The 25,738-nt window shown below is 38.5% G+C and overlaps 1 protein-coding gene across 6 annotated transcripts in view; it reads right to left on the minus strand.

Annotated features, from left to right (window-relative positions):
* LOC105938970 (transcription factor 4) overlaps nt 1–25,738 on the minus strand; it is a 302,561-nt gene that overhangs the window by 214,414 nt on the left and 62,409 nt on the right. For all 6 annotated transcript variants that reach the window (XM_036139974.1, XM_036139972.1, XM_036139975.1 and 3 more), the window contains 2 exons: nt 11,829–11,884; nt 10,854–10,929 (listed from right to left, as the gene is read on the minus strand). In XM_036139974.1, the coding sequence (XP_035995867.1) occupies nt 10,854–10,929; nt 11,829–11,884 (132 nt within the window). The remainder of the gene's footprint in view (nt 1–10,853; nt 10,930–11,828; nt 11,885–25,738) is intronic.

The following is a 25,738-nucleotide window of genomic DNA, read 5'->3' on the forward strand; positions in this document are numbered from 1 at the left end:
ATTTCTGCACTCTTCATGATCCCAGGCGTACGCTCTGCCTGCCTCTATTATGTAACCATATAGTAGTTCTTCAGCCAATAGACTCCTTAAAACTCTGACTTTTCTAATCAGAGCATAAAGCTGCTGTGGAGAAAAGTCCTCGCTCTGCAGTGAAAGTGCTCCCTGATGAAGTGTACGGTTCACATTTCTACCCTCCGCCCTCTCGTCTTGACGAGACCTATTATTACTATGTCAGATCTAATTACACAGACAATTTACATGTGATGCACGGCCCCTTCAAAACAATAATATACTAAATACTCCACAGTGGCTCACAATGTGCGCCCCTGTTAATGCAATGAAGTCAATGCAGCGCTAATCAATTTATGACATCCACTGAAAACACGGAGGACGAGACGGTGACTGCTCCAATCAGCCGAGACAAAATGTAGAGAATCATTCAAGGCTCAGCGGGAAGCAGGGGATCCGAAAGGGAAAAAGCACACCCATCGTTTCTCAACATCTGCTTTTATTTTTCATTTTCTTAACATTTGCTCCCACTTTTTCTTCTTCATTTCCCACTTTACACACCTTAAACTGGACCCAGCTGATATCTCTAACAATGTATGAAGGTTTTTGGAATATATTTTTAAATTGTTAGTATACGATGGACTAAACTACCAATTAAATGAAAGTTTTTTTTTTTTATATTTAAGATAATTGTTTTTGTATTCTCTTTACACATTTTAGTAATTAACTCTGTACATTCCCTCCTCATGACACCAGGGAAGGAAAATGGCTGATTGGGCCCAGTACGGACATTTTCACTCACTTTTGTTGCCAGTGGTCAGACATTAACGGCTGTTTGTTTAGTTAGGTTGAGACGACGGCAAATTTACGCAGTTATACAAGCTGTGCATTGAAATACTTTACATTGTATTAAAGTGTAAAATGTTCTGTGTTGTCCCATGAAAAAATATGATAAAATACTAAATTGTGAAGGGTGTATTCACTTTTGTGAAACACTGTATGTCATTGCTTCTTTCAAAGTGTGATGGAAGTAGTTCAGCCGCAAAGTAAAGAGTTAATCACAGATTTTTCATATCGTTTACAAGATTTATTTAGTGCAATAATATAGTTTGACGTAGCTAATCAGCTGAATACAAACAAAAGGTTTTCCTTTGACTGAAAGTGCGTTTTTATTTCAGACGAGACCAAGAAACCCTCCAGATGGATCTGGTTTAAAGTACAGGATGAAGCTTTTTAAAAGCACTTAATGGTACAGGCCAGTTGGGCGATCTACGGAAGAGGATTAGGGCCATTCTAAAAACAAAACAAAAAAACAACAACATTGAATTCAATTCTGACTTTAGTCTCAGAATTCTGACTTTTTTCTCAGAATTCTGAGATTAAAGTCAGAATTCTGACTTTAATTCTCATAATTCTAACTTTTTTCTCAGAATTCTTACTTTAATCTTAGAATTCTGACTTTTTTTCAGGTTTTCCAAACAGAATTTTCAGAATTCTGAGAAAAAAGTCAAAATTCTGACTTTATTTTTTTTATTTTATTTTTTTTATTTTTTGCAGTGAAAGTGCTCCCTGATGAAGTGTACGGTTCAAAAAAAATAAAAAATAAATTCTGACTTTAACCTCAGAATTCTGAGATTAAAGTCAGAATTCTGAGATTAAAGTCAGAATTCAAAATTCTGACTTTAATTCTCAGAATTCTTACTTTAATCTTTCTTTTTCAGGTTTTCCAAACAGAATTTTCAGAATTCTGAGAAAAAAGTCAAAATTCCGACTTTAATCTCAGAATTCTGAGATTAAAGTCAGAATTGAATAGACTTTTTTATGGCCCTAATCCTCTTCCGTAGGGCTCCTATAATGAAGTGGACCTATTTATTTTCCTAAAGACCATTGTTTGAATGCATAGCATCCTAACCCGTTAGTTTCTGCTAGAAAACTGTTAATTTGGTCAAATCAACACAGAACTGGTTCACCAAACAAAAAACGAACCTTCTTCCATGGCTTCTCTTTCTCCAGATCTAATCGACAGAACAACAGTGAAGCTGAAGAGAAAAGCAGAGGAGACCAGAGTCGGTCTGACCCTTTTTAAGTGAGGAAATCACCTGAACTCAATGAAAACATGGTTATGATTCTAGTTGTTTCTTCTTACAGTCGTTTGTCGTCTCTTTGTTTAAACATTCAGAGCACAAGTAGCTGAGAGCAGCACATTACGACAGGGTGGCGCCAAAGGGGACAACCATGGCACGACACCCAGCCGAGGTGATGAGCTCCTGGGGTGGAGAAGGACACAAGAGAGGCTGATGGCCAAGGAGGATGATCCCGAGATAACAGGAAGGGGAAAGAGAAAAGGACAGAAGCTGAGGGCGAACGACAGAAAAAGAGAAGAAGTGGAGGAACGTAACGATTCAGGTCAGAAATGAGGATAGAAGAAACAAGATCAGGTAACAACTTTTTTGATACCTTGAACATAAATTGAGCCATTTTAAATTCTACAAGCTCGTCAAATTTGAGAATTCTGGATATTATTTTTTACATGAGGAAAGCACCTGAACTCAATGAAAACATGGTTATAATTCTAGTTGTTTCTTCTTACAGTCGTGGGGGACAACCATCGTGGGGATAGAAGAAACAAGATGGAGGCTGATGGGGAGAGCAAAAGAAGGGAAAAGTGAAACCAAGGCTGAGCACATTTCTGAGGAAGAGACGAGCGATAAAAAGAGGAAGAGAGACTGATATGTACTTCTAAATAAAGTGTCCAGATGTGACCTCCTCAGAGGGGGTCCGGCCTCGTAGCTCAACACTCATTAATAAGGTCGCACAGAGGTGAGACAGACGGCTGACTCGCTGCATTTCCACAGCGGCAGCAGGAGGGCGGGGGAGTCCAGATCATCAGGTACAAACACAGCTTTTCCTTTTCTTTCTGTTTGTTTTCTACACTTCAGCTGCGGTTTTAAAAATATACAGTAACGGTTAACAAAATAACCGCAGCGCATAGCTTCACGCATCTCTTATCTGGGTTAGTGGTTACACGAGTTACCGCTGGGAGAAAGTAGGTTTTTAGTTTTGATTGACTTTAAGATTAGGTTTTATTTTTTATCTAAAAATGAGACGCCTCTGGGCTTTCACCTGTGAGCATTCAGAAATAAAACTGGCATTGCAGGACAATAGGAGGCGTGGTGCAGTCCACTGCGTATAAAATCTGTGTTAAACGTCAGGCTATTCTTTTGAAAACAAAATTAGGGGATGAACTCTGCGTACCGGTCCTGTTGATAGACAAACAAATGCTTAAGATTAAAATAATATCTCAATTTCTCAATCTATTTATGCTTTTAAACCATGCAGCTGGCAGTTTGCACATACCAAACGTCATCACTACAAGATGCCAGCTTAACGTTACATAAGTCAGCTGACATGGGGCTGTAACTACCTAAACTGGTAAAGGCGTTACAGAGGTGGGCTGAGACTTTCATGGGTTCTACATTGGTTCTTTCACAAATCACATGGACACAACAAAAAGGACACTAAATCCCGCCTGGAGTTGTTTTTAAAGAAATTGTCATTGCATAGTCCAGTTTACAGAGCCAAGCTAACAGCTATTTTGCATAAAGCCAACAGCTACTGGATGCTAAGACAAAAAAAAAAACAAAAAAACAAATCAGAACCAAACTAGAAGCTAAACAGAATCAGATTAACAGTTTTTCACATTAAAGCTAACAGAAAATCTGAGCCAATCAGATCTTCAGAATGAAACCAACAGCTTATCAAAGTGAAGCTAACAGCTGCACAGACCCTCTCTAACAGCTACTGAGACCTTAACCAGAATCAAGCTAATATAGTTTCTGATTCGAACTTACAGTAATTGAGAGCCAAGTTAACAGCTACTGAAACCAAAACTAAGAGCTATTCAAGCCAAAAGCACATCACATTCAAGAGAAAACCTTGACTCAAATTTAGCTAATAAGAGCAAAGACAAAAGCTACTCAGAATTACGCTAATAGCTGTTCAAAGTGAAGCTAACAGCTACTGGATGCTAAGCAAACAGTTATGAAGCAAACAGACGTAATTTTTTGCGCAACAGCTACTAAGTAACCTGGTCGCTGAATGTGCTTAGTCCCCCCCCCCCTAAAAAAAAACACAACTAAACGAAAAAAAAAAAACAAGCGGGGATTTCCCCTTCACTTCACTACAGCGGCTCAGAGCCAAGCTAACAACTGTAAACAGCTAAAAGTAACTAGGAGCTAAACTAACAACTACTGGTAAGCAACAAGTAATTCAGAATCGGGCTAACAGACATTTAGAATCAATTTAAGAGCTACTTAGAGCTAAATTTGTTAAAGAAAGAATTTAACTAAAACACTACAAAAAAATTGTACTGGTAAATTGAGCAAACTTTTTGTTCTTCTTCATTCTGTTTTTCCCTTGCAGGGGTCACCACATTGAAAGTGTTGCGTCAGGAAGGGCATCCAGTGTAAAACCTTTGTGAAAATTACCATGTGACTCATTTGAGCCAACACATTTTAAATATTTAAAGGATCAATAAGCGACTTTTGGCCACTAGGTGGGGGTTGAGCCCTGTCTGCAGACCAAAACATGACTTGTAACAAGCCATGTCTCTCTTTACCTCCACTCCAGCTACAATCCAGCACCCATCCTTCCCCCTGCCTTCTCCCCCGTCGCCTCATATGTGCATATTTACAAAGGATAAATACCCAGCAAAACAGCATTACCTTTCGGGGGATCATGTCTAGTGAAGAAGTAAGTAACTCATAACTTTATAATGCCATTAGAACAGAACGTTTTAATCTGCTGGACATATCCTCTGCCATCTTGTGCCTATGCAACATTGCTCTGCCGGTGGTATTTTTAGGGCAGGGAGGGGCAATGGCCTGAATGGCAGCTGTTCACATGCACGTGCGACCGGCTTGGCTATCTAAACAAGAGACTGGAGAACAACACAAAGCGATGGTATCTGACGTTATCCATCTAAAAAGATACATTTAGTCCTTCACAAAACAATTTTTTAGTTCTTTCCATCTAAAATGATGAAATTCCTCTTTATTGCTCCTTTAACTGTGTTCATGCTGCAACTGGCTATCTTGACATCACTTTTTCCTCTTTTGTGCAAACGTGCAAGCTGGATCCTCTGAATCTCTGTGATGGTTACCGTGTGCGTGCATGTTAGCGTTTATGCGTGAATCCGAGGGTGTGTTGGAGACCATGGCGGTGATGGTGGGGTTTGAGCACCTGCTCTGCAGCTTCGTTTGGTTATTCAGAGAGATGCAAGGAGAGAAAAGCCTTTCACTGGGATGTAAACACACATGATCGTTAAAACGTAGGCACACATGAAACGTGCGAACTGCCGCAAACACATTTTAAAGTTAAAGTTGCATGTATCAGTTTGAAACTTTAAGCAATAGCCCTCCCCTCGCCCGTTTAAAACAAGGTCCACAGTGAATCAAACACACACCTCAATGCTGACTCAATGACCTGCCGGCATGAACACAAACACACATCACACGGGAGTGTACACCTCGCACACATCCTCTTATTGCTAGATCACCGTACACGTGTCTGTGTGTAGCTGCAGATTAATCTAGTGGGGTCGCTCAGATGACACTAATCCCTCCGCTGATTATCTAGAGCATAACATCACTCTAATCTGCACGGGGGGTCGGTTTAAAGAAGACAGACAAGGTTAAAAAGGGAGAAGGGGGGGGGGGGGCAGAAAGACAGCTTCACACTTAACATGTTCAGGTTGGGTTTATTTAACTCTGAACTGTGGTTTCCTTTTATGGTTTACTCTGCGTATAATCCAAACAGACAACTGACATTCACAACAAAATGAAAGGGATTAACAAAGGCAATATTTCAAGCACGGAAATAACTGCAGAGTGATGTTCACAATAGGCCATAAAACCTGTAAAATCCCTTGGTCTAGTTTTACCAGAGAGGCTTTCAGAGCTGTGGAATAAATCATTCACTGCGACTGCTGCAATATTCACCCAACAAAAACTCTAACAAGATACAAATCAGTTCATGACAGCATCTTTAAAATCAAGCTAGGAACACACAAAGTGCTACTAACCTTGTTGCTCCCAACACCTATTAGGACAAGCGGTTTGAATGTACAGATTTTTATTACCTATCTTTCTATTTAAAGTGATTTTTACCCAGTTTCCAGTGGCTCTTTACAGTGTTTAACAGTCTCGTATTTCTGCCGTTTTAATGAATGAGTGTACAGTTTTGAGAGCCACTGTGTATTTAAATACTGACCCCTTCATCATTTCTGACCATCTCTGTCCACAATGTCACTTATTTGTAGTTTTGGTTTGGTTGGGTGAAAATAAGGACGGCTTATTATTTAAACCTAGTCAGTCGGAAACTTTGCTTAAATTCAAACAATAACTGTGTAAATGTCTTTGAATTAGTTAAAACAGTCAGTGCGCGGGTTTTGAAAAGAAATCAACAAAAACCTGATGGTGATACTGAAATAGGCGAACGCTAGTATAAAGTTGGCCTGTTGGGGGCAGCGTAGCGGCAGGAGGCGGTTAGCGTAGCGACAGAACATTGAGCTGACCGAGCAGCCCGACACCAGGATGACAGAATCGTCTGTTATGTCATTTCTAGTTAACCTGACTCAGCCAGATGGATTTTGCTCCGCATATCCATCTGGAAACCTTCCGTTGAAGTAATTTTGGGAAGGGGCGAAAATACTGGTTAGCTGATTGGCCTATGTTGGTGATAGACGGGCCAAATGAACCAATCAGATCAACGAAGCATATGACGTACTAACAGCGACAACGAAAACACAACCACAAGCTCTTGCTGAAACCAGTCGGGAGAAGAGCAAAAACATCTTTTCCTCTGAGAAAAGCCTCCAGAACAGTGTTTTGCTCTTCTTTCAGTGAAGAAATACTCTGTAATTCCGATAAAACTTGCTCGATAGCCACGCTAACGCTAGTTTCATCGGCTGAAGCCGCCCTGTTCTTTAGACTGAACTGTCGCGCTTCTCGTTGCGTCACACCTCAACCCGCCTCAAAGCCAACGCTGATTGGACGTTCGTTTGGTGAACGGCTCCAAATTTTCTTTAACGGAGAGTAGCCAGACTGATCTGCGAGTGAAACCTTGAAAGCTTGCGAGATCAGGATGGTCTCACGAGGCTAATTTGTAGTACCTTTGGTCATTAAGTGAGATGAGAAGAGCCTTTTGAAAGGTGTTTAGTAGAGATATCTGTCATGTCTTCAAGTGCTTGAACGTTATTATTGCCGCTTCATAACTACCGCTTCATGTCAACGAGGCCTTTTGTCAACTTCTACTCCATGCTTATTCACAGGATAACAGGACGGGTTATTAATGCCGGCATATCGCAGCAACTCCATATTCACACGTAACATGAAGCTAAAACCGGACTGGACTCTGGAGGCAAAAGGGTTCTGCTTCAGAATCAGGAGACGTGACAGAAACGGATTGGTTCTCATATAATTATACTATTCGTTAATGTTCTTACAAAACGGGGCAGCACAAGGTTTCAGCTGATCTCCAACAAAGCCTACAAGTTGTTTCATGGATGCTGACGAAAGAAAACTCCTCCTTACATCACGCTGCTCTACCAGAGAAGCTCTCGTAATAATTTTCCACACTTGGAAGGGATCCTGTTCAAAACGTGATTAAAATGTGTTGTGGACAAACTTATATTTGTCCACATAGGTTTTATTTTTTTTGGGGGGGGGGGGTATTTTCATTTTATTTGTTCCTGGTTATTTATATATTTTTTGTGGATAGAAAAAAATAGTCTTTAGTCTTTGAATGCCTTGGTTATGCAGCAGGACACTGATAACTTGCTGGCACTTGTTGCAGACGAGGCGCTATAGCTAGTTATCAGGTTCAGGGAGGCGGAGTCAGGTTAGTTTGGATAACTTTCCCTCCCTTAATAAACAAAATAATCATTTCAAAGCTAAGCTCTGCTAACAGCACTGCAAAAATGGATCTAAAAATAAGTAAAATGTTCTTAAAGTTAGTGTATTTATCCTTGATTTGAATGGGTAAAATGGATTATTTGCCAATGGAATGAGTATTTTGACCCCTAAAACAAGATAATTAGATATACTGCACTTGAAATAAGATGATGGAGATGAACTATTCCTATTTTGAGCGCAAAAATCTTATTCTATTGGCAAATAGTCTTATTTACCTGCTCAAATCAAGGACAAATACAATCATTTTAAGAACATTTTACTTATTTCTAGTTGTGTTTTTGTAGTGAGTTGCTGTGCCTCCGTTGGGGATCTAGCCTCAGAGCCCAAACCGATGCTGGGTGCTGCTCCTGATACAGAAACAGTTTCCAGCAGCACCTCCACAGTGAGAAAACCTGGTACGACCATCAAGATTAACCAGATTTTAACCTGACTAGTTATCTGAAAACCAGTCGCTGTAAACCAAAAGAGTCACCGGTGTAAGGCGAAAAGGTTTTGCAGAAAAAAGGAACGCGTGTGTGGCATATCCCAGGCTGTCTCCGTCTCTTAGTGTTATCATTATAAAAGTAAATTGCGGCTCCCCTGCGCCAGATGAAGAATATGATATTTCCATTTCTAAATCTCCTTGTCCGTCGCCGCTCTGCCTCCGCACATACAAACCGTAATCACAACACTGTCACAACACATCCAGCTCACAATGGATCACTCCTGCAGGGGACCTGCAGCGCTGAAGTTCTACCGCCGGCTTAAGCAGACAACACCAGGATTAGGAATAACTTTCCCAATCAAAACACACACATTTCCCTTTTATAAATCACTTTGTTTACTCAATTCAGCAAACTTTTCTTTACTGAAAATGCAACACTGAGATATTTTCAAATTTTTTAACGATTTGAATCAGCCACAAAAGGTACGACACCAAGAAATTTAAATCTGTATTTTGTGTTTATTACTTTGACATCTGATTATTTTTTAAACTACTTTAGTTTGCTGACACTATGGTCTTCACTGCAAAAAGGGAACTTAGAGTAAGTGATTTTTTCTTGAAATCAGTGTATTTTTCCTTGATTAGAGCAGGTAAATAAGACTATTTGCCAATCGAATGAGATTTTTGCACTAAAAATAGGAACAATGCATCTCCATTATCTTATTTGAAGTGCAGTAAATCTAATTATCTTATTTTAGGGGTAAAAATACTCATCCCATTGGCAAATAGTCTTATTTAGCTCCTCAAATCAAGGAAAAATACACTAATTTCAAGAAACTTTTACTTACTTTTAGTTCCCTTTTTGCAGTGTTTAAGGCAAATGTTGGTACTTTAGGCAGTGTGGGGAGGCACCAAGTCCTGCTAAAAATTGAAAAAATAGCACCTGGTAAATGACACTAGCATCTCCGTGATGTTGTTAAATGGCTGCGTTGACTTCAGACCTGACAAAACACACAGCGGACCAACAGGAGGACACAACATGGCCCCTCAGATCATCACTGACGGTAGACATGTCTCCCTGGACAGCAACAAACTGACATTATGTGCTCTTCCCTCATAAATGGCCTTTCATTAACAATCCTCTCAGGTGTGTAATGATCTCATTTGCTTCCCCTCCAAACTTTCCATTAAATGCTTGGATTCACTTTTTGAATGTATTTTCTAAAAGCAGATACTGAAATTAACCAAACTTAATTAAGAGGTTCCTCAATGATATTAATTAATAAAACAAATCATTTTATTCATCTGCTTCAAAAAGTCAAACTACTATATGCATCTTTTTCAAACAAGTGTTTTCCTTCCACCAAACTTTCCACTGAGCTGCTTGGATAAAGCACTTTCTTTTAAATGACCTGTTGTGGCTTAACCTGTCCGTTATGTTATGTGTTGGAAATAACATAACAGTTCTGTGTTCAAAATCATTCTTTATTCGTCTTGTGTAACAATCTAATTTTCTGACAAGCTGAAATTTAGCTATTTCATTAACTGTAAGCCACATGCATCGAAATTAACTGGAAAGCAACGCTGGACATATTATACACTGCAAAAACAGATCTAAAAATAAGTAAAATGTTCTTAAAGTAGGTGTTTTAATCCTTGATTTGAGCAGGTAAATAAGATTATCTGCCAACGGAATAAGTATTTCTACCCCTAAAATAAGATAATTAGACATCCTGCACTTAAAATAAGCAGATGTAGATGAATTGTTCCTATTTTAAGTGTAAAAATCTTATTCCATTGGCAAATCATCTTATTTACCTGCTTAAATCAAGGACAAATACACTTGTTTTAAAGAATATTTTACTTATTTTTTGTTTTGTTTTTGAAGTGTATGATTTTATTCTGCAAATAACAAATCTATATGAGTTTCCTTTTTTGAATTGCATTCCTGAAAACTTTAAAGGACGCTCTAATGTATTGATAATCACCCGTGAGCGGGAACATTTGCTCGTGTTACACGTTTAGCATGAACAGATACTCCTGACCTTCAGATTCAAAGATAACATTTTTCGTATTGAGCTGAAACAAAGCAGCTAAAAAGGAGAAAGCAAAAAGACAGCAGGTAGAGTCAGAGAGCTGACATCTTCCATATTTGATGCATCCAGTCAAAGGTAATTAAGCTCTGTGCCGTGTGCATATCTGCATGTTTCAGTGCGCGCCTGGCTCTGTGTGTGTGTGTGTGGGGCAGATTATCTGTGTCAGTGGCCATTTGCACACAACTGGCGCCACATCGTAGAGAGCCAGAGGCAGAGAGCATCATGGGTAAGTGAGCAGACGCCGGCAGCGAGCCGACGATATTCCACTCGGAGACACAAACAGCCAAAACAAAGCAGCCAATCTGAAGCTGATGGAGGAGAAGCTGGAGTGAAATGTAGAAATTAGCCGACCTGTTAGCCTGGAGTTTGAGTACGGAGGCGAGAGGCTGTCGTGTGACGCCATGTACTGCGACCCGTCTGCGTAGCTCTGCAGAAAGACATTGAAAAAGCTGTAGCCATCTCCAGCGGGGAAGAACAATCTATATTTATGTATTTTAGGTAAACTGAGGATCAGGAAAAACATAAAAATGTTCCAGAGACTTCTGTGTTTTTATCTCTTATCTGAACCCTGAGAGGATCATCATGTCCCCACTACAAAAAGGGAACTAAAAGTAGGTAGAATCCTCTTTAAAAAAGTGTATTTTTCATTGATTTGAGCTGATAAATCAGACTATTTGCCAATAGAATAAGATTTCTGCACTTAAAATGAGAACAATTCATCTCCATCATCTTATTTCAAGTGCAGGATGTCTAATTATCTTATCTTAGGGGTAGAAATTCTCATTCAATTGGCAAATAGTCTTATTTAGTTGTTCAAATCAAGGTAAAATATACAAATTTTAAGAATATTTTACTTACTTTTAGTTCCCTTTTTGCAGTGTGGTTTGACTGCAGAACATGATGAGAACTAGAGAGCCATGAATCTGCCAGATTACAACCAAAAACTTCATAAGAAGTGTTTCATAAGAGCTTTATGTGAACAAAATCTGAAAAATGCGGCATGCCTAAATCCTTTTTACTCTATAATTTGGTACTTTTTGGTGTTGGTCTGTCGCATTCTAATAACATGAAGGTTTTGGTTGTAATGCAACTAAATGTAGGGGAAGTTTAACTTAAATTTGAGAAGTCTCATTTTACCCGTTTCTAACAGTTTTATTCCATCCATGAAATATCAGCAGGGGACAAAATTTCACAAAAGGCTCGTTATACAACCCAGCACATTGGTTATTTCTTCCCATACTAATCATTTGAGCAAACATAACCCAAAACCCCAGCAGAAGGATTGAAAGTATTCCTGATTCCCAAAAACAAAGCAGAAAAATGTACCTTAGAGGAACGACTTCCACTCGCCCATGATGCTGCATTTGTTCTTTCCTCCATATCTGTAAAGAAAAGGAAAAATATAAGCATTAGCTTCAAATACAAATTAGTACAGAAAAGTAACAACTGGAATATCTTCATGAAAGTCAACCACATTCTTTTACGTCAAATGGCAAGCCAGCCAAGTTTGTCTGTCCAACATTGTTAAAAAGTGCTTTAAAAAGAAGAAAGCAAAGAAAATGTAAGCGTTGCATATAAAGAAGGAATTAATGGAAGAAAAATGTAGCAAATATTCCTAAAGCTGCAGTAAACAATCATGTTTCAGTCAAACCCTTGGCCTCTGTCTTTTGTTTATTAAGCTAAATGGAGTTCTGACAAGTCCACTCACTGATATAATGAACACAGTGACCAGTGCAACATAAAGCTGTGGGTCAGCAGCATATGGAAAGAGATTTTTATCATACACTATAAATAACAGCTAACATGTAGATATAGAATAAAAGTGGCACGAGGATGGAGCCCTGAGGAACGCCACATCTGATCGTCAAGCAACAGTTTGCTAAATACAATTTAAACCAATTCAGTTCCCATCTTGGATTCATCGCTGTTAAGTTGTGTGTAACTTCAAGCTTTTAGGATTAAATCCTCAAAGATAAATACCCCAAAAACAAAAAAATACCCAAAAAACAAAACAAAACGACGGACCAGTTAGGTTAAGCTCCAGCCTTTTTGTAAATTTGTAACTTTTTAAAGACGCATTTATTATTTTTCTTTTATATGGCTGGCGTCTTATGACGGTGGCTCCGTATTTCTACTAAGTTTTTCTATAGTTTTATATACAGGGTTCCTACAGCATAAGGCAAGTGAAATTCAAGACTTTTTAAGACCTTTTTAATGCCACTTGAAATAAAAAGTTAAGACCAACTTGACGATAAACAAGAAAAACCTGGTTGCGACAACTTCACCCAAATGTTTATTTTAACATAAATCATTACTTTCTGGCCCAGTAGACATGTTTAAAATTTTGAAAAACATTCCATATAGGAAGAAAGCTAAAAAAAACACACAAATTACAGATATATTTTTAACAACTACTGAACTGAATTCACAAACTTTGTTTTGTTCCCTACTAAGATAAACTATAAATCAGTTTTAAAAACCACAACATAACCAGTGCCAACTCTTTTTCCCAGCTATGGACCGGCCGCAACAGTTTTAATTGGTTCCGCTATCGGAAAGGAACCAAAAATGGTTACATTGAGCAGTTCTGTAAATTAAAATATATATAATTGTGTCAATTATTTTACCGTTTGGTAAGGATTACAAAAATAAAATCCCATTTATGACCTGGTAACAATTTTAAGACCTAAGAAAGACTAATTTAAGATATTTTAATGCCAATTAAGGCCTTAGTTTTATAATACAGAATTCAATGCCTTTTAAGACTTTTTAAGGATCCGCGGGGAACCTATATACCTATATACTATAAAAATATATTTGTGTGTATGTTCCGAATTTTTCTGTTCACTTCTTTTTACAGTCCTGAATTTCCCTACATAAATTAATTGTCATCTTATACAGACCTACGTGTGTCCTTTATAAAGTTATACTACTACTACTACTACTACTACTACTAATACTAATAATAATAATAATAATAATTATAACAGTAGAACCAGGAGAAACCAGAGACTGTAAAAAAGAAAGAAAGGGAGGAAAGACACAAGGAAAGGTGAGAGGGAACAACACGAGGAGAAAAGGGCGAAAAGGAAGGTAAGAAGGAAGGACATAACATTTCTAACATTTAAACAGCAAGATAAGACAATAAAATCAGGAAATCAAACATTTTTATTTCTCCAAAACTTTTCCAGACTGTTTAGGAACCAGGAATCCAGGACCGATTTAGTGATGATCTTTGGGTTTTCCAGCTTTATGGAGAACCGCGTCACGAGGGAAATGAAGCGATACCAAAGTGGGCCAGAGAGCAGAACTGAACCTGAACTAAGACACCAGACAGTCCTGGGCTTAATCTTTCTTCTCATAAGTTTCTTTTTTTTTAAATACTATTACAGTTTAAGGAAAGATAAGAGAGTTTGAGGAACACCTCTGAGTCCCCGTGGGGAACAGAAAAATAACGGATCAGTGTTTAAAACACTAAACGCTGCTCGAGCAGACAGAACATCCGGATCTGATGCGGGTCCAAATCTGCCTCCTCAATAGGATCCTGCTGTGTACAGCGAGCAGCTTACACTCGCCGTGGATTCATTTGGAACGTCGGCTTATCTCTGCCTGTCTGTGGGAATAAACTGGTCCAATAACTGCAAACTGGTCCAAAGCCAGAAGTTCTTAGCTCAGGAGAAGCAGCTCTGGGCTACAGATCTGTTACTCTGAACACAATCAGGCAGAATAAAAACAGGTTTTTCAGAAATTAAGAGGAAGAATTCAAACAAAAGACGATGAATTGGATTTAAAGATAACCTAAAACTTAATTGATTCAGGCGGGGGATGAACAGGCACCTGATGAGCCTCTGGATTTAGGAAGATTTGGAGGAAAAAAAAGAAAATAGGATCTGTAATTTAATTTTCAAACATACTGGACCGGTTGGGAATTAGGTGGATTTAGTGCCGGTACTTGATCAAAGTGGATTTGGACGGAATATAGAAGATAATCAGATGGATTCCAGGGAGCTGAATATGGAGAACGTAGACCTTAGAGCTTTATGTGTTCAGGAAAAAAACAAAAACACATCCGATTATTGGGATTTAGGGGAAAAAAAGGAGACTCAATGAGGCGGAGTTAAAGGAAGTTAAGAGTCGGTGGGAAATGGTTTAATTTAGAGGAGGAACAGCACGGGTTGAACAGGTTCCTGAAGGATCGAAGAACATTTAAGAGGTTCCACAGTCTGGAAAAGTCTGGAAACGTTAATATTTACTGGTGTTCAAAAAAAGGATTTAAAAACTAAACAGATTAATTCATCCATCCAGCCGTCCATCTTAAACCAGTGTTCAAACTACAAGCTTTCTTCAAAATTCCCAGTCTTAAAATATATTATGCACTGCAAAGGGAACTAAAAGTAGGTAAAAAATGTCTTGAAACGAGTGTATTTGTCATTGTTTTGAGCAGCAAGTTTAAATGATCTGCCAATGGAATAATGGAACAGCTCATCTCTGTCATCTTATTTCAAGTACAGTATATCATCAAATTATCTTATTTCAGGAGTAGAAATACCTATTCCATTGGCAGATAATCTTATCTGCTCAAATCAAGAACAAATACACTCACTTTAAGAAAAGTTTACTTACTTTTAGTTCCCTTTTTGCAGTGTATCTACATTTACCCAACATGGGTACATGCACTGCAAAAACGGAACAAAAAAGAAGTAGAATTTTCTTCAAATAAGTGTATTTGCCTTTGATTTGAGCAGGTAAATAGGATTATCTGCCAGTAGAATTGGATTATTTTCACTTAAAACAGGAACAATTCATCTCCATCATCTTATTCCAAGTGCAGTATATCTAATTATCTTTTTTAAGGGTCAAAAAACTCATTCCATTGGCAGATTATCTTGTTTACCTGCTCAAATCAAGGACAAATACACTGACTTTAAGAAAAATGTACTTACTTTTAGTTCCGTTTTTGCAGTGTATCTACATTTACCCAACATGGGTACATGCACTGCAAAAACGGAACAAAAAATAAGTAGAATTTTCTTGAAATAAGTGTATTTGCCTTTGATTTGAGCAGGTAAATAAGATTATCTGCCAGTAGAATTGGATTATTAAACAGCAACAACTCATCTCCATCATCTTATTTCAAGTGCAGTATATCTAATTATCTTTTTTAAGGGTCAAAAAAACTCATTCCATTGGCAGATTATCTTGTTTACCTGCTCAAATCAAGGACAAATACACTCACTTTAAGAAAAATTTACTTACTTTTAGTTCCCTTTTTGCAGTGTATCTACATTTACCCAACATGGATACATGCACTGCAAAAACAGAACAAAAAATAAGTAGAATTTTCTTCAAATAAGTGTATTTGCCTTTGATTTGAGCAGGTAAATAGGATTATCTGCCAGTAGAATTGGATTATTTTCACTTAAAACAGCAACAAATCATCTCCATCATCTTATTCCAAGTGCAGTATATCTAATTATCTTTTTTAAGGGTCAAAAAACTCATTCCATTGGCAGATTATCTTGTTTACCTGCTCAAATCAAGGACAAATACACTCTTTTTAAGAAAAATGTACTTACTTTTAGTTCAGTTTTTACGGTGTATCTACATTTACCCATTAACATAGTGGACACTAACGCTTCCACACAATGTCACAGACTCCCAGAATGCCTTAGAAGAAATTTAAAACAAGCAGTGTTAAGAACTGCAACATCAACCCAACATAAGGCTGAATGTACAACCCAAAACGTCTCAGAACCCGTCTGCAGGCATGCAGACAGGTTTAGGAGAACAAAACAGAAGTTTTGACAGGGCAAAGTTTTTAAGATATTTGGAGAGAATGAACAGCAATTATGGAAAGCATCCTTCTGTAATAAAAAGTGAGGATTGGGGAAAAATGGATGAGAGGAGGGGGAAAAAATGAGAGAAAAGTACAAGTTTGTGTGCAGGAGTTAAAAGATGGGGAGGAGGAGGAGAGAAGGAGGCATCCATGTGTCCTGCACCTGATAAGGCCTCCAATTGAGGGCTATAAATTACACAAGAGACCCACAAACAGGGAGGCACAGACCTAAAACCACACACACACACACACACACACACACACACACACACACACACACACACACACACACACACACTGCAGGTTATCTATCATCAGTTAATGAACTTAGACTGACAGACAGCCCCATGTCTCTCACAATGATCCTATTAAGAGCTGCCTGACACAAAACAGACTCCTATTAATACAGTTAGCCAATGTGTGCATGTGTGGGGATCAGAGAGGACAAAAACAGGACTGTGTCCAAAAATTACCACTAAGGACAATCAGTTTGTTGTCCTAAAATGTTCATTTCATATATGTTTAAATCATAAAGTAGGTTAAATCAGAAGAAAAAACTTAAATCACTTATAAAAATGGAAAAAAACTTCAATAAAATCAGCTCTAGGATTCAACAAGTCAATTTTACACCCTGAACTGTATTTATTATAGGGTTATTTCCTGGAGGGAGGACTGAATAGGTATAGAAATAAATAAATAAAGGCAGCGTAGTTGATAAATAGCAGGCAGGCCAACAGAAAGTCCAAGTACAATTTTTTTGTGCACAATTTAAAGCTTCAGTCCCTGTGCAAAAAACGACATTATTCGTACTAAAACAATTTAACTCAGTTTATTTATGTAGCACTCGTCATCTCAAGACGCTTTACCAAAAACAACAAAAAAAAAACAGATGGATTAATCGAATCATACAGACAGATTCCAAGTCAATTACATCCATCCCAGTTTATTCTAGATATCAAACAATGCAGTCATGTTCAGTTTATTATTCCAGACCCAATAACTATGGTTGCGTATCCTGGAGCGATTTGAGAATAAAACTGAAATCTAAACATCTACGGTTGCTGTAGATAAAAATAAACCACTGCTGTGTGAAAACCTAAAGTCACATGGATAAAATCACTGTGAATCGCTGCTAAATGATTAAACTGAGTCATATTAAATGGATCGGATGGGTTTAACTAAGCGATGGGTATAAAAACACTTTGAATTCAAACATTTCTAACTATTTCACAAAGTCAGAATCTGGATTGTGTGACTGAACAGAAAAATCAGTGAGAAAAATCTAAAAACACAGACTTTCTACTGTGACTGTTTAAAAAAAACCATATCAAGGTATTAAAACTTTAACTTTTTGAGAGTCTTTCATGCTTTAATTGTCATATTTTGGGACCCAAATGCTGTTAATGACGAGGTAAACAAACGGTGAGGAGGAACGACGGGAAAGAACTACAGGAAGCATGAAGACAACGGGAGAAACCAAGAAATGAGAAATGAAAACCAGGCGGTTTAAATACAGAGGGGCGAGTGGAGAAAAGTGAGGCAGAAAAACGTGAAGATAACGAGGAGGAGATAAAGAGGGGATCAACAAACTAGATCTGAAGGGAAACACGTGGGATGAGTCTAACAGGAAATGTCATTAAATTATACATAAAATAAACAGGCTGCGACCCCCAAAAATAAGCATTGCATATAGCAAGAAACTGGTGACCCCATTTTGGCGAGAGGGATTTTTTTTTCTTTGGAAATGATGGGAATAAAGTTGAAAATTACGACAACAAAGTCATATTTTTGTAAGAACTTTTACAAAAAAAAGTGCAGCCTCTCTTCTGCATTAAAAAGAGGAACGTGAAGTATCTGGTAAAGTTATAGTTTCATATCGGTTTCACAGATAAAGAAATGCTAAATCCTCTGAGCACAGATCATCACATCAAATCATCTCGCGTCCCGACCTCCACTTTGGGAACCACTGAACTAGAACATAATCCACAACAGCATGAACTAAAGCGGCAGCAACCTGGAAATATAAATGGGAAAAAAAAGAACCATTAAGAAACCCCAAAACTCAAATAACTAAGAATATTACGCATAAGGAAATTACGACCTGGGAAACATAACGGCAAAGAAAACCATAACCCAAATACCTGGAGATCATCACATTAGTTGGTTCTAATTTAAATTATTATTACTGAGCTACAAGCATTTGATTTGTTTGTTAATTCTAAAAAGTCTGCACCACTTATTATTCTATACCATTCTTTAAGTATTTTTCTTATGTAACGAACCAAAGATAAAAAGTTGTGGCAGAAAGGAAAGAATAATTAATGATAAACTAAACAGACATTTCTCCTTTAAATAAAACCAAGCTGGACATAGAAATAAATAAAAAAAAAACTGCAAACCATCACCTGTTCACTAGTCTTACCTCATTAAAGTCACAACACTGCACTCAACAATATGACATAATCAATAAGAATAACTCATATAATTGAATATCTGGATCATATTAACACCCTACTTAAATCAAAATGAATAAACTTCACTGACATAGTAAGACTTTAATTATGATTAATATCTAACTATGTACAACCCCCAAAAAATAAACAATTACCAGGAAAAGTTGCCAAAACGGTCTCGGACGATTATAATGTCAATTTAAAACACGTCGATTCAGAACCACCAGAAAAAACTGTTTTCTGGAGTTAAAGTGTGGAACGTTTAAATAAAGCGACGTCCAAACATAAAACAGTTCAAATCATTCTATCAATATAAGGCAATTACTGGATATATTATTATTATCATCATTATTACTGCTGTTTGTTCTTTTAGTTCATAGAGAAGCCTAAATTTCAACTTCAAGGACATAGTGGCTCTTCTTGCCATTGTAATTATTATATTTCAAAAACAAACTATATGAATGAGCCTTTTATGTATTAAACGTGGTTGTATGTGTTATATTGGATATTTATATATCTATGTAAGATTATGTAGGTGCTGAATATACAGAGGTTTACACTTCCAAACTATACGTTGAATAAATAAATCATAAAAGTTTTGACATTTTGTTACATGCTGTTAATATTTTTGTACATAAAATGTTAAATAAAATCATTTTTATCACATAAGGCTACAGTTTGTTTGATCCCTCACAGATAAGTAACTGTCTAAACTTCTTATTTCCAGTCGTATTTATTGACATAATAATGTATTCATGTTGTTGTTGGACTGCAGCCGTAACGCCTCCTCCTGACCCACTAACCCAGAGTAATAAAACAGTTAAACGTATATATTATACGGTTATACGGCACCAGCCGTCACACACAGCTCGCACGCAGCCGTGATGTGAAACCTCGTTGTCAGCCGAAGGCCGGCGCTCGCACACGCGTGTCGGCGGCTGCAATAAAAGGTCTGTGATTGACAGAAAGGAGGACAGGGGTCGCGCTGTGAGACCGGCGCTGTGTATACCTGCGGCCAGCTGTGTGAGCTCTGTAGCAACGCTGTTCTCAGCCGTAATTACCTGGAAAACCCTCCGACACATCAAACACTCATGACTCGTATGGCTTCTTCTCCTCCCTCAAACCTGAAGCCTCATTATAACCACTCTAGTATAAACTGCTCTAACGTCTTATACGCACAACCCAAACAAGTCTAAGACTCCAACAATCACCTTAAAATTATGACAGCACAAACCAACAATTCAATTTTATTTATATAGCTCCAATTCATGAAACATGTCACATCAAGCCACAGTGGACAGTCGTCTGCATTGTTGATGGCTTTGCAGCAATCCCTCATACTGAGCATGCATGAAGCGACAGTGGAGAGGAAAACTCCCCTTTAACAGGGAGGAGAACCTCCAGCAGATTACAGTTTCTGTCTTGTCAGAATTTAAATGCAGGAAATTTAAAGTCATCCAGCTTTTGATGTCATCAAGACATGACTGCAGTCGAAGTAATTGATTGGATTCATCAGGATTTATGGATAAATATAGCTGAGTATCATCAGCATAACAGTGGAAATTAATCCCATGCTGTCTGATAATTTTGCCAATGGGAAGCATATATATAGTAAATAGAATTGGTCCAAGGACTGAACCCTGTGGTACTCCACAGGTGACCCTAGAGTTTGAGGAAGATTTATTATTAACATAAACAAACTGGAATCTGTCCAAGAGATCAGATTTAAACCAGCCTAATGCTTTTCCCTTAATCCCTACAGAATGCTCAAGTCTTTGTAGGAGAATATTGTGGAGCATGTGATGACGAATGGTTTATATTTACAAGCTCGCAATTATTCATACCCCTAGCAGATATTGGTTTTAATATTCTTATCATGTTTCTTCTGACTGGAAGCAATGTTGGTGGGTTGCCCAATACACAGCACACTATTTTGACAACACAGCAGGCGTTGTTAGCACGGTAGCTAGTGGTAGGAGCATATCTGTGACAGGAGGTCCCTGTGTGGGTTGGTCAAGGGGAATATGACAGGGGCCTGGGTGCACACACCTCCAAATTGCGCCCAGGTGTTGCAATGCTAGTTGCTGTAAGACTGAAGGAAGTAGTCAGAGTTTCCAGGATGCAGTTTAAAAGGTAAAGTGACTTATTTAAAGATAACACCGGCCTCCTGCCATGGTCATCACACCCACTTTGCACAGACTGCGCTGTAAGTAGGTTACTGTAACAGTCTTTGCCTGGTGGTTGTTTTGTGCATCGCATCAAACCACAACTTTAGCTTCAATCAAAAGGATTACGGGACGTTCTCATGAGTCGCTGATAATAAATAATCCCTAAAAATCAGGCAACACTCTCAGCAGGGAGGAAGGGCGAACACATTGGTTAGCTCTTCTAGGCTGCAGGTTGGTAAGGAAAGTCACAAATTTAGGTTATGCTGTATTTACAAAAGGTACTGATCGTGCTGTTTCGTGTCTTTGGTACATTGTCAGCACACTGACTAGGCACTGGCGGGGCTCCAAATAAGTTGCAATGTTTCGGAAGTCCAGCAGCTGCTTCAGTTTCCACCAAAAGGACCCCATCAGTGGCTACTCAGGTCAATATGGTGCATATAGGGTCCTGGTTCACAGAAAACTCGGTTCTCTGCTTGCTGTTGGAGTAGAGGTCTAAATTAGGACTCACACCTCCAAATTGCGCCCATGCTCAACTGTGGTGGTCACTGGGATACGTAAGGAACTTAAGGGTTAAGTGGGATTTAAGCGTACCCGTTAGGCTTGGAAAGAGAAGGGTTGGAGTCACATGTCCTCTCTTTTAGATGCAGAGACAGAAGAAGGGACATGGTAGACTGAGCAGCATTAAGATTTATACCACTAGAGGTTTTGGCCCAAAGTTATGGACGTTTATTTTAGACAGTAAAGAGAACAATGGGATTTTCTGGAAAGAAATTTAGCTCCCCTGAGATCTTCCAAAGGTTCCTGCTGATCTTTTAAAGTTCTTCCTTGGATTTGGTTGCTTTACTACCTGATGTATGTTGTAATGGATCCCCATTTTCTCGGCCAGCCACGTTCAACCCTCCCCTATGACCATTAAATGACGACTAGGGCTTAACAATTAATCGCATTTTTTAATATAATCGCGATTTAAAAAAACGCAATTTCCAAATCGCAGAGTCTGCAATTTTTGGCTATGTAACAATTAGTGAATTAGACGCGTCCATTAGGTGTTGGTAAAATGTTTAAAGTGGGTTTGCCTCCACATGGAAGGGAAGACAGTTGCAGCAGTGAGATAATCTAACTTTATTACTTGTTTTAGAGTTTATATAATCATACATAGCATTAAGTACAGGTCAATCAGTTTAATACATAGACTTGCTTGTTGGTTGGACTTTATGTTCAACAAGGATTGATGTCCAAATCAACTAAAAGCTGTTCTCTTGAATAATATTCTGATTAATAGAAACATTAAAAGTTCTTGTTTTAAATAGTCCTTGTTTACAAACATCTTTATTTAGACGCCATTTTTGTTGCTTGTGGTTAACGCAGAGAAAAGTCAAAATTGCAATTTTGGTTGAAATATATTGTAGTCAGAAATCAATCATTTCTGCTCTGAGTTTAGATGCTGCGGGTCTTTTAGCAACTAATCTGCACGGTGAGGAAACAAAATGATTTGTTGTTTGTATATGTTTAAAAAGACATGATAAATTAAACTGGGGGAAAAAAATCGCATTAAATCGCAATATTAAGAAAAAAAAAATCGCAATTAGATTATTTTCCAAAATCGTTCAGCCCTAATGACGACCAGGAGATGCAAGACACAAGCTGCTAAAATGAGATTCATTTAGGGTAGTAGGCTTAGAGATAAAGTGAGGACATCTGTCATCAGGAGAAGCTTGGGGTAGAGCACCCGCTCCTCATCATCGAAAGGAGTCAGTTGTAGTTTGGATTCTTCCTGATTCCTCCCTTCGGCAGTTTTCCAGTCACGTCCCATGGGTGGACCCAGAACCACTGGAAGCACCTTCTCTAGCTGGATCCCCAGAACCAGCTGGAGAAGGTGGCAGGAGTGCCGGATCTCTGGGTTTTCCCTCTTAGGACTGAAATCTTCACCTGATTTCAGATCACCAGGAGGTGACGGACAGATGGATTCTCTGCTAGACCCGCCTGCTGGTCGTTTGTGTGTGTGTTTTACAGAAATCAGTTCATGATGTTTGTGACGGTGCTTTCTGGAGTCCCAGATGATGAGTTTTCATCAACAAAGTCTCATTTAACAAAAAAAAAAGGCATAAAGTGAAAGCAGGAATAAGGAGAATCAAATCGTATATTTATATATATATATATAAAGGAGGGGAAGGATAAACAGTGAGTGGGGGGAAAGGAAAGGACATAAATAAGGAAAAAGCTGAGAAATTAGAGCAGAGAAATGATGGGAACAAGAAGAGACACTGATGGACGTTAAAACCCTGACGGAGAAACAAAGATTTAATTCAGCCGTCTTATTTAAGGCGGAGAAGGAAAAGCTTCTTGTACTTTTACTGAACTACAATCATGTTTCTTTAATCCTGGGTAATCTAACACACACACACACACACACACACACACACACACACACACACACACACACACACACACACACACACACACACTAAGACTGTAAGAATTAAGAATAAGATTACATCTCTGTTTCTACTCTATTAAAGCTGCTTAAATGTCTAAAACCTGCAATACCACAATGTGTGTGTGTGTGTGTGTGTGTGTGTGTGTGTGTGTGTGTGTGTGTGTGTGTGTGTGTGTATGTGTGTGTGTGAACAAGCAGGAAGTGATGTCAGGATCCCGTACAGGAAGTCCATCACCTCCTGTTTTCTTTTCTCTTTTCCTTCCTCCTCCTTTTCTTTTTCTTCCAAAGCTTTTTTTCCCTTTAATTTTTCTTTTCCTTTCTTCGTTTATTCTTATCCCTCCTTCCTACACTTACAGAATATTCACTCTTTTCAAGTTTTTTTCTTACCTTCACAGCCACAAACTTCAAAATGTTTAGCTAAGATTTGAGTCACAGACCAACAAAATGATACATGACTTTCCAAACTTTCAGAAATAATAATCTGAAAGGTGTGTCCTGCATGTAGTCCAGGTAATTCTGATGTTCCTTAATTGAACCCAGTCCAACCAGAGGTTCTGGTCCGGTTTAAAGCAAGATCAGGTTCTACAGCAACATCCCAGGCTCTGGAGACAAATATTAGTGGCGTATGGAAGAGTGGAAAGAAGAAACCTGTTTTACCACAAAGACGCGGGAGAAGGTGCTCTGCTCAGATCGGACCAAAGGGAAACTTTTACAACCTACAGACAAAATGATGAGGTGGAACAGTAACACCTAAACACACCATGCTCACATTGAAACATGGTGGTGGCAGCTTCATGCTGTGGGGAGGCTTCTCCTCAGCAGAAACAAGGAAGATGGTCAGAGTAGACGGATGGAGCTAAAATCCAGGACAATCCTGGAGAAAAACCTGTTGGAGGCTGCACGCCCCTGAACATGCAGCCAGAGATAATATGGGATGGTTCAGATCAAAGCAGGTCCGTGTTAGAACGGCCTAGTCAAAGTCCAGATCTGAATCCTACTGAGAATCTGTAGCAAAACTAGGAAAGTGATCTTCAAAGAGGCTCTCCGTCCAATTGGACCGAGCTGTTTTGCCCAGCAGAACGACCAGACCAGGTTCCCTGAACGCCTCACGGCTCCAGCTGTGAGAGGAGGTTCTGCAAAGTCACGGTTTGAGTTGGTCTTTCCAATTAAATCGTGGATGGGATGCTGAGGAGGTTTTTCTGTAGATTTGGAGGACAGGTTCTTTCACACTGGTTGAGACCGGGTGACCTGAATGAAGGGAAGCCTCTTCCTCTCTGAAAGAACCTGAAGTCAGCCCTTCTGCACTGCAAACTAGGGCTCAACGATTTTGGAAAATAATCTAATTGCGATTTTTTTTTCTTAATATTGCGATTTAATGCGATTTTTTTCCCCAGTTTAATTTATCATGTCTTTTCAAACATATACAAACAACAAATCATTTTGTTTCCTCGCTGTGCAGATTAGTTGCTAAAAGACTCACAGCATCTAAACTCAGAGCAGAAATGATTGCGTTCTGCCTACAATATATTTCAACCAAAATTGCAATTTTGACTTTTCTCTGCATTAACCACAAGCAACAAAAATGGCGTCTAAATAAAGACGTTTGTAAACAAGGACTATTTAAAACAAGAACTTTTAATGTTTCTATTAATCAGAATATTATTCAAGAGAACAGCTTTTAATTTAATTGGACATCAATCCTTGTTGAACATAAAGTCCAACCAACAAACAAGTCTATGTATTAAACTGATTGACCTGTACTTAATGCTATATATGATTATATAAACTCTAAAACAAGTAATAAAACTAGATTATCTCACTGCTGCAACTGTCTTCCCTTCCATGTGGAGGCAAACCCACTTCAAACATTTTACCAACACCTAATGGACGTGTCTAATTCACTAATTGTTACATAGCCAAAAATTGCAGACTCTGCGATTTGGAAATTGCGTTTTTTTTAAATCGTGATTATATTGAAAATGCAATTAATTGTTCAGCCCTACTTACAAGTTGCTTCTCTAAGGCTTTTGCTGATGTCTTTCCTGCCTGAACCTCAGCGTCTACAGAGGCGGACACACTGGTGTTACGTAATCATCGGCATCTTGACGCTATTCACACATCGCATTTCTTTTTCTTCCAGAGATGAACTCTGATTTTAGTTAAAATTCTCCTGCTGCAGACGAGCCACGCCTCTAACAGCTGGAGGAACAAAAACAATGAGGCCAAAACTATTTCCTGGACAAGAAAACGTCCCAAACCTTCGGCTCTGGCGTCCTCCAGATCCCACACCAGCAACAGAAATCCCATCATTCCTGTTTTGAACTCTAAAGCCACTCCAGAGA

Source organism: Fundulus heteroclitus, chromosome 8 (assembly GCF_011125445.2).
Source record: "Fundulus heteroclitus isolate FHET01 chromosome 8, MU-UCD_Fhet_4.1, whole genome shotgun sequence".
NCBI lineage: Eukaryota > Metazoa > Chordata > Actinopteri > Cyprinodontiformes > Fundulidae > Fundulus > Fundulus heteroclitus.